The 15,263-nt window shown below is 40.5% G+C and overlaps 1 protein-coding gene across 5 annotated transcripts in view; it reads right to left on the reverse strand.

The window, feature by feature from the left end:
• Window positions 1-227: 227 nt before the first annotated feature.
• CBX5 (chromobox 5) overlaps window positions 228-15,263 on the reverse strand; it is a 37,383-nt gene continuing 22,347 nt past the window's right edge. For 4 of the 5 annotated variants that reach the window (XM_032348460.1, XM_032348458.1, XM_032348461.1 and 1 more), the window contains exons 3-5: window positions 13,847-14,033; window positions 10,237-10,337; window positions 228-8,575 (exon numbers count right to left, since the gene is read on the reverse strand). In XM_032348460.1, coding sequence (XP_032204351.1) covers window positions 8,425-8,575; window positions 10,237-10,337; window positions 13,847-14,033 — 439 coding nt within the window. In that variant the 3' untranslated portion in view covers window positions 228-8,424. The remainder of the gene's footprint in view (window positions 8,576-10,236; window positions 10,338-13,846; window positions 14,034-15,263) is intronic. The other variant, XM_032348459.1, reaches the window with a different exon arrangement.

Genomic DNA, 15,263 nt, shown 5'->3' on the forward strand with positions numbered 1-15,263 from the left:
TGACCAGGTTAAGGAACAGACTAGGAACAGGAAACACGGTCTCTTACTACCTCAGGTTTGCGCCACCCTGTGGCAAGTCAGAGACCAACAACTGTTAGAAGAAAGCCCTTGTTCTGGAAGTCTCAGGGCTCTTTCAGAAAGGCACATGTGACAACTGGCTGACATTCCAGGGACCAAATTAAGGAAGGGTGTCAGACCCACATTTTCAAACCACCACTCAGGATCCGTATTTGAAAAGCAACCATTTATTAGAACCAATACAAGAGTATGAAAAGAGGGAAAAGAGGAGGGTGGAAGGGGGGGAGAGAATGAGGTCTGCATCAATGTCAGTTGTGGAAACACATAAATTGCCTACTTTTAAACATTTACATTTAAAAGGCGAACATATATATATATCACTTACCCTAAAAAAAATTAAAAAATGAAAAGCCGACATGTTTGGCTGAACTAAAACCAAGAAACACAACCAAAACTCCCCCACAAACCAAAAAGGTCCATAGAGAATTCAATTTCCCATTTTTCCACTTAGAAATCTGGCTACTAAATGTGATGTGTTTTGCTATTCAGGATGGGGCAGAGTACGCAAAGATGCCCAGCCTCTCAGTCTCTCTCCCATCCCATCCTGTGGGAAAGGGCGGCAAGGCTGCTGGGCCATGGGTAAATCAACTCCTGGCTACTTGGCAGGAAGTCAGACTGTGCTCTCTCCATCCTCCAGAACACCACAGAACTACCTGGTGCCACCAGAGCTGGGGAACAGAGCAAGTCCATAAAGCACGGAGAACCAGAATGTGACTGCAGCAAGGGGCCAGGACCTTGTGCTTTTGAATGGGTTACACGTCTAGGGCCAAAGAGAAGGAAAGGAAAAAGAGCCCTGTTGGGAAGAGGAGCTGGCTGAGCCCACATTTGGGCAAATAGGAATAAGTGTCCAAACTTTTCCCAAACCAGAGGGAAAAACAGGTCAAAGTCAGGTTCAGATTGTGGACACTGAGAAAAGATGACAAATGAGTACAGTTAAGTTGGATGAAGCTTTAAGAGTGTTAAACATCTCTCTAGAAAAAAATTTTCCCAAGGTGGCTCTTTTTTGGTAGGGGAAGGAGAAAGTGGTTATGTTTATTGAGCCAGCTTGTTCCTATGGAGAGGCAAGGGGTGCAGTGACTCAGTTTGGTGGGGGTAGGGGGAGGACATGATAAAAGCAATGATATAAATTAAGCCCACTGTATTCACTTTGCTCCTGAGACAGCTGAAGTCTGTTCCAATCCCATGGGGAATGGGACCTTAATTCCCAACCTGCAGAAAGAAACAAGCAGTAGCATCCCTGCCTCATAGTTCCCTAATCCAATGCTCTTGGGTCTGAAACAGCCTCTCTTCGTGGATGCAAGACATGGAAAATACTAAGTGCCTTCCCCCGTAACATCCTATGTCTGGACTATCAAGACTCCAACATTCACAAAAACACTGTCAACATCTGAACTAGCAGCTTTGATGAGGGGTGGGGGGCAGAGAACTTGCCGAGGTCACTAGGAGTTCCAACCTTGGGACAGCTCAGTGAGGAAAGCCTATGTCAGGTCTAGACTTTAGACTTCGGCTAAAGTATTCTACCAACTTTGATTTACAATGCCTCACAACACCCCTGTGAGGTAGGTCAGTATCATCAACCCCATTTGACAGATGGGGAACTGAGGCATTGAAAGGAGTGACTTGCCCAAGGTCAGCCATTATGAGTCAGATGAGGTTGGCACACATAGTCAGCATCCACTCAACTCTTGTTTCACTCCCTAGGGCACCCTACTTCTTGGAGTGCATGTGCAAGCAAAAGGAAGTCAGCAGGTACACGTCACTCTGCAAATTAGAGGAACTCAACCAACCCATGAGTATTAACACAGGGCCTATGATTTATCTGGCATAATGTAAGGAACACTGGAAACACAGACTGCTTCTAAAAATCATGTGTTAATGGATGTTTTGCAAATAAAATTACATTTTAAGCATTAAGGGCATGAATTCTTCTGTAAAGAAATACTTTATCATAAGAGGTGAGGGAGTAAGTCATACTGATTTTCCAAAGTTCTATACTGAGTAACTCCTATTCCTAAGCCCTAAAATCCAAGAACAAGACCTCATTTGAGCAAGAACCTTTGTCCCCAGTGGTGGTCTTGGTAGTGCTCTAAGCTGCAAGGTCGGAGGAGGGGGCTCAAGGTTAGCAACCAGCAATGGTGGCCGCAGCACTCTGTCCAGGCTAAGCCAGGCGGCAGGATCTGGCCACCAGACACCCTCTTGCTGCCGCCTGTTCCCCCCCTCAACGCCCACAAGGCAGCATCTTTCCAGCCTTTCTGCGCCAGCCCAACTGCAGGAGTTGGCAGGATCTTCATGAATGGTTCTGGAGAATAAGGATATAAAAAGTGACCCCTAGTTTTCCATTCAGAGAGAGGGGATGAAGTGTTCTCTAAAACTAGTTGTAAGACTCTTGTAATATTCTTTAACATCCCGACAGGCGCGTAACTCTTGGATGAAATCAAGCTTGAAAGAAAGAACACCTTCCCCACCTCTGAACTTACAACTGGACTTCGGTAGTAATCATTATGACCCTTCTCCTAAAACTAGGGGGAAAAAACTAAAACCACAGTCAGTCCTAGCTTAGAATCACATCCTAAAGCTACCAGAAACTGCAACACACGGACTTGAGCTTTAAAAGCCCTGTGACACAATCTTCTCAGGTCTCCTTGAAGAACCTCCAGGCAGGAAGCCCCTCTCTTCCTCTGTACCCCCTCGCAATAGCCAGAGCAGCACAACTCTACATACATCAGAAAGTCAAAGAATGATTTGCCAACACACAGTATAATGCCCGCCAGGGATGCTCTCATTCCAGGAAGGACCAACTATCCCGAGACCTAAATATTAACCTTTTTTCACTGACTGCTGATCACAATGGACAAGTCCAGGTGAGGATAACGTTCAAGACATTAAAATAACAAAGACTGTTCAAGTTCAGTCTGTTTGGAATTCCTCAAAAAGTGTGATGAATTAGCCACTGGAACATAGATCAACTGAGGGTCACACCTGCCAATGCCAGGGGACATCTCTCTCTGACACACTCTGACACACACACACACACACACAAACAGAATGGCAAGATAAAAAGTTCATTGCATTCAATTTAGCCTAATTTCTTGATAATAGTTTCCTATTAGATTTTCCGATTAATACTGATGGCTCTTACCTAGGCTGTGATAATTAGGTTTTGATCTATTGTGACATTAATGATCACAATCAGTTGACTTTGAAATTGTCTTAATTAATGGCTCTTCCCTCTTCAGCTGCCTCCAGTGCAGGTTCTGTCCCCTCCCCCAACCATCTTGTTTTAACTCTTTTTCTTACTGATCCCAGAGACAAATACCATTAAGGATCACTTTCTTCCCATAAGCCAAGATTTTAAACTATTTTAAAACATTTCTCTGACAGAACAACAATATGAGATGATGAAATGAGGATCAGGATGAAAAGGCAAGAGAACATGCTGTCAGGACATAAAAAAAAATTTCATGCCAGAAAACAACCAAAGTCAAGCATGATGTTAAAGAGTGGCAATGACAAGCTGAAGCTAACTCTAAACAGACAAGATGAGGTAGTTTAAAATTCAAGAAATCCAGCGCAAGCACAAAGAAATTAGAATTGTTTTATGAAGCTATCCACAGAACCTTCACATTTTAACTTTCCAGAACAATTACTCTTCATTCCTGGGAATTCTGACTTCCAAAGTTAGTCAACTCTGTGGTTACACAGTTCAGAATTAAGAAACTTCTTAAAGTCAAACGTTTCTTAGCAGGGCTGGGCCTCCCTCTAGCCTTCCCTAGACTGCTTAAATCTGAAACGCCAGGGTATGTGCACTTTCAGGAGAGGTTTTCACATAGCTGACACATGACTGCCTAGAAATCACCACCTTGCAGTGCTGAATAAAACTACACTGTACACAGTAGATGCTCACGTGTTAAGACCTGCACCCCCAAGCCTTCTTTTGAGCAAATCCCTTGTCACTGAAAAGTATGTCCTCTGTTTAAGGCTTAAAGCCAACCTCATGTTAATTTTTCCAAAAGGGATGAGAAACTGAAAAAGGTGTGAGCAACTCTGATAAAATGTCCGAGAGGAATAAATGTTATAGAACCCATGATAATGTAACACCACAGAACTGTATCTGCAACACAGATAATACTTTCCACAGGCAAGGATTAACTAGACCATTAAATACTTTGGCAAAGAGCCCACAACAGGGATCAAAATGAGGGGCTCTCAATCCCCACTCACCTGTTATTTTCTCTCTAAGCAACAGCACTGCTAACCAACCTTCAGTTATCCTTATTTTCTAGAATAAAACAAGCCCTTGTTGTAGTCCATCTATGGCCAGTTAGCTCAATTCATCCAAGGTCCAGGTCTACGCCCTTGTGAACCATCACCCTCCTACTGTCCCCCCACAGAAATGTGTACCCAACTGCAGCATTTACTACACTGAACTATTAACAGTCAGTTCATCCCACATCAGTATGAAAGTTTTTTGAGGTCAGGGACTGTATCTTCTTGTACTTTGTACCTCCAAAACCAAAAAAAATGCTTGTGGAGTAAAATGAATGTTGATGCATACTAAGATGGCCGCCGTATGGACAGCTCAATACAAATCCACCACTATTAATTGGGTGGGGACACTGAATTCTGAACATATCGTATACTACTGGGTGCAAGGCTGCTAACATCTGTTTTTGAAAATGTAACTTTTATGATTAGCCAAAAAGCCAGCATGAAACTAGAATACACTGGATCGAAACCATTCGTCTCTCCACCTAGCCATAGGTATGCTTGCTTGGCCATCTGATTACAAAGGTATAGACCTCCACACTACAATTTTTCATCTTAAAACCTAAACCAAAAGGATGGAATCACAGATGCAAAATGAGCTTTTCCTTTGACCTCACTGGTGAGAAACAACTTCTACATTTCAAATCTAATGCCCTAACCCAGCCTGGGGTTCTCATGTCATTGGAAGGCAGTATTTTAGGCCCTCAAACTCAAACCCTAAGGGCAAAGACAAGTGCTCCCCAGCCCAGACACAGGATGGATTCCTCTGACTCCTACTGTACTTTCAGTGAGCTGGACTAAACACAGATCCAAAAAATGGCATGATGAAAATGCCAAGTACCTTCCAAAATGCCCTAGGATCTGACCTGAACAGCAGGAAAATGGACTGTAGGGTAGCCACAGAACAAGAATGAAGAGAGTTAAGAATAACCTAACTGTTCAAGTTATGGACACAGGACTAACCTGCATCATGAACAAAGAGCAGTACACAGATATGGCTGGGAGACAGCCAAGGACCACCTAGACTTGTATTAAGGAACCACCACAGGCTCAAATGCTCCCTTGGGCAGACTAAAACTGGACTGTGGGAGGAAAAATGATATGGCTCTCTCCAGGTTAAAAATGGGTGCTTTCATCAGGGCTGATGTACCTAACGGCTAATCCTAACATGAGGGTACTGGCCCAGTGCAGGACTCAAAAAGCAGATACAATGACCTTGGTAAACTCTGCTCTGCTACCTCCTATGGAAAGGGAGATCCTTGAACATTGATTACTAAAAGAAATTCAGCATTAGAAAGATGTTTTGGAAGAAGACTAAATAAATACAGCAAAAATGTGCTTCGAACACCATAGACCTAGATGTTTAAGAGTGCTTAGCCCATGGCTACGAACTCTTCTGAGGAGAAAGCCCCATAAGGACAGATTTCCATTTGAGTTTGCAAGGGCCAGGAGAGCTGCTCAGAACTAACAAATGCCAGAGACACAAGGCAGGCATCTGGTTTCCTTTCTTCTGAGGGCTAAAGCCAGAGCTGGCCTCTGGTTCCCTAGATTCCTACAGAAGCAGTTGTGGGTAGGCAGGGAGAAAACAACTGTTCTGGCAGCATTCAGTACAAGATCATGATTCAGTAAACTATGAACAGAAAAGATGGAGTGAAAAGTGAGATATTAAAAAGCTGACTAGTAGATGGTACTTCCTTTGCTAAAAGAAAATCACATGTTGATGAATGTTTTAAATATTACCTATAACCACAGCAAACACGTGCCCCAGCTTTTTTAGGACCAATCTCAGCACCAACTAATTCTGTTGTTTTCTTTGTTCGCATGTTGATTTTGGTCTGAAACACAGTCACTGTAGTTTACATGCCCACTGCCCCTGGGAGACACAAACCGGCTCTGTGGACAAGCTGTCATTTTCTCCACCTGCAAATCAACAGGCCCAGATTACCTCCTCGGGGGCTCTGGCCTACTTCTATCTTATTCTTGTCTATTCTAATTATATCCTTGGCTACTTGTATGACAAATCTGTTTCCTGACTATCCTTTCTTTCTTTCAGATGCCCATCAGATTAAGTACTAACCAACTGTCAATTATCTAGCACTCGATCTAGGCCTTGAATTCTTTCAGAGTAAAGAAAGATGGAGATTAAAAACTCCTACCCACTTGAGGTATGGGTTAGGAGTTCTCACCCAATCACATTACCATTCAGAAGGATTTTCCTGGGTGACTTAAACCAAAAGCTTCATTGTTCCAGTCTGTCATGTCACTGCAGCAACAGCTGTCTTCTCAACTGTGCAGTGTAATTTTTGACATAATTTATACAAGCACACAGAATTCAATCAGCAGCTGAGCAGGAAAGCAATGGTAACAAATGCTATGAATGGGTATATGATTTGCATATTATTCAGCTCATCTGTGGACTGGAGCAATCTATCCATTCCCCTGATTACTCTGAATAATCTAGAAATGGCTGACTGCTCCTGGCCAGAAAGCTATATGTTTTAAAAATCAAAAGCAACAACAAAAAAAACCCCTCAATGGCTGGTGAAATCTAGAGTTAAGGCTAGTTCAAGCATTTATTCTTAATTCCTCAGCTTTGGACTGGGACACGGATGCTCATAACCCTGCTATCTCCTTACTTTTAGTCTTGATCCTCTAGCCAACCCCCACCCCCAACTAAAAGAAAATGGCTAAAGAGAAATAGGGTATTTCTTGGGGGGAAAAGGATGGAAGGATAAGATTAGGTAATAATCTCTCAATATAATGGCAAGGCAGAAAGAAGCAAAAGGAAAATACTCTGAACAGGGACAGGTGGTTGTTGTCAACATGCTAATGCCAGGACCTGTCACTCTGAGGCGATAGTCTTCCACAGAAACGTATTTTTAAAATACAACAAAGAGTTTAAGGGTGGAAAAAGGGAAGAGCAGTAATCCTTTGGGGACTCTTGGTGGCAAATCCAAGAGTCAACAAAGCAAGAAATTTATGACTACAAACGCTATGAATATTTAAAATTGATACTGTGGCCGATGGCTCCCCTCCAAGAATTCCCCACAGATAATAATGGCATGAAGGGGAAACTTGGGTCCACTGAGAAGTGAGGGTCAGGTCTGAAGCCTCTTTGGTACCAGGAATGCTTTGGGAGGCCACAAAAGCCGGCAGGGCTGGAGGGTGCCTAGCACCTTGGCACAAGCAAGCACCAGGCAGTCACTCACACCTACATATATAGTCCAAATGTGAGAGATGGAGGAAAAAATACATATATAAGGTGATCATAAAGACAACTGTATCCTACCCCAACATCCTCGTGTACGAATAGCTAAAAATCTCCACAGTTCATAATTTGTCATTTTAGGACAGACTACACCACCTTGCAGAAGCAGAATCAGGGATTGCTATGAAACAAGGCCAAAAGTCCTGGGGCTGAGAGTGTCTTGACAAATCTGAGTGTAACATTTCAAGTTCTCCAAGGAACGGAGCTATTCTGCGAGGATGAGTGGAGACGAACAGCAGAGGGTGGCCCAGATGACCACACCAGGAACCCTGTCTTCTACTGGGTAGAGCTGAATGAGGCTGGGAAAGCCCCAACAGGTAGGCAGTTGCTACTGGCTTTTTTAAAAAGATGGGAACATCTTTTCCATCCCAACATCTCAAAACAAAAGCTAGCTGGTCATCAACAGGTTTAAGAACCAAAGCAAGAAACCAAAACTCATCATCATTGTAACAAAATCCCCCAATCTAAAAAGCAACCAACCCTGAAAAGATCAAGACTCTAAGGTGATTAAAAAGTTAAAACTCATCTTGAGGTCACAGGGAAGCAGAAGGAAGAGATGAGGGCAAAGGAAAATATTGTGGGAATTACACACAGTATGTAAATGCCTGGTCTTCACAGAGAGACACTTATCATGAATCAGACCATCAGTTATGTTACAAGAGAACCAATACCAACATTTCTCCTGTGGAGCACAGTGATAAGCACATTTTTTATGGATGTGTTTAGGATAGAAGGGGGTGGGCAGAAGGGAGAGGAGGCAGGGAGGTGAATGTATTATATACAAAGAGAAATGACAGAGACCACCCCCTCCTTTAGCTCTTTGCTGTTTCTTTCTCTTTGTTTTCCGCATCCTCCGGATATGCGTGCCACGTCAGTCTCTCTTCATAAAATGCTATCACAATCTGTGGACATTTGACATTCGCTTCTTTTGCAAGAACCAGGTCTGCTTCATCTGTGTCTTTCCTGGAAAGAGAGAATATGAGACTTAGAATGAGAGGAAGTGAGAGTGAGAGAGAATCTACCTAAACCAAAGTTTATATTGTTATGAGTTTAACCGACTTGATTTCCTCTCCGTCTTGCTCGGAGAAGGACCCTAACAGCTCAATATTTTCTAGGAGAAATTCAAGTGAATAAATTATCAGTGAGTATCATTTAACTACCACATCAGACAGAACCAGAAGTCTTCAGCTAGAACTTAGATGGAAAACATAGCAGGCTTAATCAAAAGGCTGAAAATGAAGTTATAGAAATTTTCTCCCATAATTTTGATTTGTAGGTACTGAGTGAACACAATCAAACCTACACTCAGTCCTATTGATTATGCACAGAATGTTCAATCCAGTTTCCGGATCATCTGACTGAAAGGGTCTTAACCTTCCTCATCTTGTGGCCTTTTAAACACTCATCCTTTCAGTGAGAACTATGGATTGGAATAATAAGAAAACAGAAACTCAAGTCTACAACAGTATTCACATATGGGGAAATAAGAGAGAATGTAAAATCTAGTCACTAAAGTGAAATGTAGGAATTAGCTGCAAATTTCAATTATCCAAGTTACAAAGGCTCTACTACCATATATAACAAAAAAAAATCTAGCAAATCCCTTAACCAGTATTCCAAATTGAGGGAAAAAAAAAAGTATCTTAAATTAAAATTCCACTGAGATTTGAGCAAAGACAACTACCTCCCTTTCGAGAAAACTGAGACGTTTAATTCATAGAAGTTAAGTATTATAAGTGAGGAGGAGGAGGGGAAAACACACAGCTCGGAGCAGACACTCAAATTTGGACTGTGGTGGGAAAAAAAGCTAGTTAGTATGTGAATGTAAATTGTAAGTAACACATATGGCTGAGTGGGAAAAAGAGTCAGTACAGCTCCTTATTTCTGACAGAGTATAATGATTCTTCAAATCGAGGCTTCTGGGTAATTTACCAGCAAAATTTCGATCAGATAAAATATTAAACCTTTTGATTCTACAACTTTAAAGTAAATTAGCTTCCTCAGTGGCAATGCAGCATGAAGCCTCTATTTAGAGACCGAATTTAAATCACAAGCCCAGAACACTTGGAAACAGAGAGACAGTGAGGGCCACACCATAAATCTCACCCTGTCTTTAAGAAACCCAATTGAGGGGAAGTAACTACGCTTTCCTCTAAGAGACGCCCCCTCCACCGGATGAAATAACTTACACTTTGGCTAGTATTAGTCTTAATGCTTTTTGTTGAGATTATTCTTCTCTTTAGACATTATTCAGTTGTTCTGATCCTCAGTGATGGCAGAAAGCCTCACTCAACTCCTATCTTATGGCCACAGGCTCATGGTCTGACGGTAAATGATTCAGAACTGTGTAAATAAATGGTTAGGTCATGTCTATATGTTTCCTACCTCAAAACTATCTTAGGTACTGGGGCTAAAATAATTTCGCTTAACACCAAAGCCTGAGAATGTCTTAAATCTACTTCCAACCACAATTTCTATTAATACTAACAGGTGATACTAGCCAAAGATCCTTGATAATCAAAATTCTTAGTTGGGGAATACTCCATCTTCCCTCCCTATCTTCCATACAAATTCAAGCCACCAGCAAAGAAGACAACTGTACAGTGAGGCCCAATCTCTCTCACCATTTCATTAGGAACATTAAATCGCCACAGGAATCTGTTGCCCCAATGATCTTTTCTGGTTCCAGTCCTCTCTCAAAGCCTCGAGCGATATCATTGCTCTGCTATAAACAGAAGATAAAGAAAGGTTACAGCTTAAAAAAAGAAAGCAAAACAAAAAAACTTGTTTCTCAGTTCAACAAAGCACAATCTAAGTTCATTTTTGTCACCAATTCAAAGAATTCTTACAACTTAAGAAATACAGTAGTGGGCCAGCCAGTGACAGTGATGCCAAGAAATATTTTTGTAAGAAGATGCAGTTGTTCTTCCATACTCCTTCAAGGATTAGAAGCAGCCCTTAAAACTTGTTCATAGCCCTTAAGATATTCTGGAGGCATCACCTAAGAACTCTAACTCTCTAATCTCCTTGATATTATGAACTGATACCCCTAAATTGTTGCTTCTGAGATAATAAACAAGTCCATGCTTATCTGAACTAAAGCCTTTTTCATTTTACAAACTTCAAATATACCACCTCTCAATCTTAATTTTCTTAGACATTTAATTTACCTTATCACTGACCAATATATATATATACTTTTTAACACTGACCAATATTTTTAATACTTCTTTTCACACAGTTGTCTATACTGATGAAAGAACAGAGGTAAGAATCATTCAAGGCAGTACCATAAAACAGATTTCCTTCAGAGCTCACATACTACAATACCCACACACTTGGGAGAAGAGGCCCTAGTCTGTGCTTATCCCCTCCTGATGTGGATGAGTTGTTAGCACTACAGAACAGAACTGGACAATGACTTAAAACAAACTGGCAATTTTCTTGAAGATTATTCAAAATGCAATCATGCCACTGAGACAAGGCGCAGAGTCCGATTCGGGTGTGCTGGCACTGCTAAGCACAAAACAGTGACATTTTAAACAAACCAGGTAATTTTAAAAACCTTATTATGGAACATTATGCAAACTTATCTAGTGGCAACATAAAAAAGATTTAGTAAGACTGCCCAAATGAACTAAATCTCCGATGTCTGATTTTCATAATAAAATCTCTTTGATCTGACATTCACCCTGCTTTTTTCTGAGAGATACAAAGTATTCAGGATCCAGGTGGTCCCCAAAGATACCAGAACCCACACTGGGAAGGAAATTCCATCCACGGATCAGGGGAGATACTGACTCAAAAACACAGCCTCTTTTGGGGGCGCTTAAGGGGAGGAGGTTCCCAGATGTGCACACAGCTGCTCACAGCTGGAATGCTGGCGCATGAACTGAGTCGTAAATCATAGCTGGCGGCTGAAAACAGTTTGCCACATAGAGAGGGAAGGGAAGAAAAATGTTCAAGCTGCTGAAAAGGAGCCGAGGCGAGGAAAATGCTAAAATCATCACACAGGCAGTAATCTTAAATCAGGCATAATGCCGACTAACAAATTTCTTCTGCAGTGGTCTAAAGAAAGAAATGCAATCCCCTCCTGTACCTTTAATACATACAATCACCTATCTTCCCAGCTATCTACCTGACAGCCGCCAGCACTGCTGAGAATGCTGCCAGGGGCCCCAGGTGAACATTACAAAGGACGTGTGGGGGTTGTTTTCAAGGTCAGCAGCAACAGAACCTGGCCTAGGAATGAAACTCTCTATGTTGGCTAGCAGGTCTAAAGCCAGACTGCTCCTTTTTGAAAAGGACAGAAACCTTAGGTTGAGGAAATACACACTGTATGTCACAAATGGCTAGTCACAAGTCTTCTGCTGTGCTGTTTTTTGGTCTCTTTACTTAGTTAGAAAATGAATCAAATGCAAAAAGCCAGAATACAAAGGACTAACAAAAAGGAAATAGAAAGAAAGAACCAAGTCTTAGCTCCTTAGAGAAGGCACTCTCAAATTCCTTATCAGTACACTATATCATAATGATATACACACCTCACCAGAATAGAGTGGTTTTAAAAGTAAGGTTGTAAAAAATAAAATTAATCAGGGAAACAGACAAACACAAACCTAGAGTCCACTTCCACCTGCAGCCTCCAATCTTTCACTTACTCAATTCTTTTTGGAACACTGATCTCCCATTTTCTCTATCACTTGTGTCAGTCTTTTAAAATTCTGTGCCTAGGTCCAACTCACAGAAATCTGAATTTAACCAGTCTGGGGTGAATCTTGGATACTGGGTCTTTTTAAAAATCCCCCCGCCCTACCTTGATGACTCTAATGTGTAGCCAGGGCTGAGAATGAACATTCTGGAAAGATGGGTATCAAGCAGAATGAAGATAAACAGAGATGCTTATGGCAGTGATGCTAGAAGATTCAGAAGTGGACTTGTGCTTTTATTTTATTAAACGTTAAGGGTATGATACATGCTTCACCACAAAAGTCTTCATAACCTTGAAATAAATGAAAGGAATGGAAGCTGGGAGGGGGAATGTGTGTGTCTGTGTGTGTACAAAGATGAAAAAGATACAGATGAAAAAAGAAAGGCAAGAATAGTGCTTATACGAGTTACTTAAGAATTAATGATCAGAAGAACTAAAGCAACTACATCAAATCAAAATTTCATAAGCATACTTTTCAAACTGAACAATAAAGATTCAAAGGGAAGATAAAAATTAATTTATTTAGAAAATGCAGAAATAATAGAATCAAAAGAGAATACACATGCCACTGAGCTGTATGTTTTAAAATGGTTAACTGTGGGGCGCCTCGGTGAGTTGAGCATCCGACTCTTGGTTTTGGTTCAGGTTGTGATCTCAGGATCTTGAGATCAAGCCCCACGTTGGGCTCCGTGTTCAGGTGGAGTCTGCTTTTGACTCTATCCCGTTCCCCTCTGCCCTTCCCCAATAACTTGCACACGCGCTCTCTAATAAATTTTTTTTTTAAAGATTTTATTTATTTATTCGACAGAGATCACAAGTAGGCAGAGAGGCAGACAGAGAGAAAGGGAGAAATAGGCTTCTGGCTAAGCAGAGAGCCCGATGCAGGGCTTGATCCCAGGACCTGGGATCATGACCTGAGCTGAAGGCAGAGGCTTTAACCCACTGAGCCACCCAGGCGCCCCTCTAATAAATCTTTTAAAAAATAAAAAAGTAAAAAATAAAATGGTTGTGTGTTATGTGAATTTCACATCAATTTTAAAAAAGGAATATAAAAGTTTGAAAATAAGTGCTATCTTTGAAACAAAAGGAAGAAAGACTTAGTAAACTTTTTTTTAAAAAAAGATTTTATTTATGTATTTGAGGCTTAACCCACTGAGCCACCCAGGTGCTCCAAGAAGTACTAAACTTTTTAAAGCCATTTTCTACCCTTAAAAACTTCACCAAGTCCCTCCCTTGCTAAGATAACTTAGCTGCCCATTTATGGAGAAGAGAGGGAGTAGCTGCTGTTTTACAGGGTCTTAATTTTGCCACTTTAATACAATTCAGTGAAATATACAGTACATTTCTCATTCAGCCATGAGGGGGCGCTATAGTTAATCAACACACCTCCCCGGAAGCTCTTTTGTTCAACAATTTACCTTGCAGGCCATCATTAGAACAGAAACCACCAAAATACCACTTGGGGAGTAAGGAGAGTCCAGCAAGAGGCAAAAACAATTGTGGAAAAAGCGGGGAAAGAAGCTTACCTCTCTCTTTTTTTTGGATTTGATATCATCAGCATTGTTCGAGAAATTGGATTTCCTCTTGTTACTTTCTGACTTCTCCCTGGGTTTGTTGTTTTCACCCTCCTTCATCTTCTTATACTTTTTCATAAACTCAGAAATTAGCTCAGGGCAATCCAAATTTTTCTCAGGTTCCCAAGTATTGTGCTCCCTGGGCACAAAGAATTCAAAAAAAAAAAAAAAAAAAGAAAAGAATGAGGAGGGGAAAAAAACCAGTGCTTTCTTTTAAAGAGTAGGCAAAATGAAAAACAAAACAAAACAAAAACAAAAACCTACACTTAAAAGAGATAACAAATTTGATCCTAGGAATCTTGGTAACAGAAATGAAAAAATATATCCACAAAGAAACTTGAAATTCCTTGTAGCAGCATTTCAATAGCCAAAGACAGAAAACAATTCAAATGTCCATCAATTTGTGAATGGATGAATAAATGTGGTACATTTATAAAGGAGAATACTATTCGGCAACAAAAGGTACACAATACTAATTAATACATGCCACAACATGAAAGAACCTCAAAAATAATATGCTAAGAAACCAGATACAAAAGACTATATATTGTCTGATTCCATTTATATGAAATGTAGGAAAGACACATTTAGAGACAAAATGTGGGATTGAGATTAACTATAAATGAGCTCAAGAGAATCTGGGGAAATTATGGGAGTATCTTAAACTGGAGTGTGGTAATGGTTGACAACTCTATGAATTTACTAAAATTCACTGAATTGTAAACTTTCAATGAATGAATTTTATAATATCTAAATGATACCTCAAAAGTTTTTTAAAACTCAAAATATGAATTCTGCTTTATAAAATGTGATTTCATATAATCGTCTATGCAAATCCTGAGAGAATAATGTAACAAAGCATGCATCCCCAGTTTACACTATCTTTAACATGTTACTTACATTCTGAACAAATGTCAATAAATTATTTCAAGATTGGAAGTACTGCAAGATTTTTATTAAGAAAAAAGGTAGTATAAGGGCTTAAATCATTAGAATATAGGTGAACAGTAAGAAGACGACTCAGAAGTGGGATTGGAGTACATTAATTCAATGTTGTGGAATCAAGTCTACTGTTACCAGGCAGTCAAAACACATTTTTATATTAACAAAAAACAAATATTAATATTAATATTTTAAAAAAACCGAATAACTGAATCTAACTAAACTTGAGTCAAGGGAGTCCTATTATGAGGAAAACAGTTATTATTCACAAAGTTGTTCTCTATTCCTGGCAGGGGTTTCAGAAAACCAAACTACCAACTACATTATAGGCTTATGGAATCAAATCATGAGATGTACCTCCATAGGAAAAACCAGACCAGGCATCCTCTTCACTCCTAGCCAGTGGCAGAAGTTCTTTTGGTTAAAT

This window comes from Mustela erminea, chromosome 6, assembly GCF_009829155.1.
Source record: "Mustela erminea isolate mMusErm1 chromosome 6, mMusErm1.Pri, whole genome shotgun sequence".
In the NCBI taxonomy this organism is placed as follows: domain Eukaryota; kingdom Metazoa; phylum Chordata; class Mammalia; order Carnivora; family Mustelidae; genus Mustela; species Mustela erminea.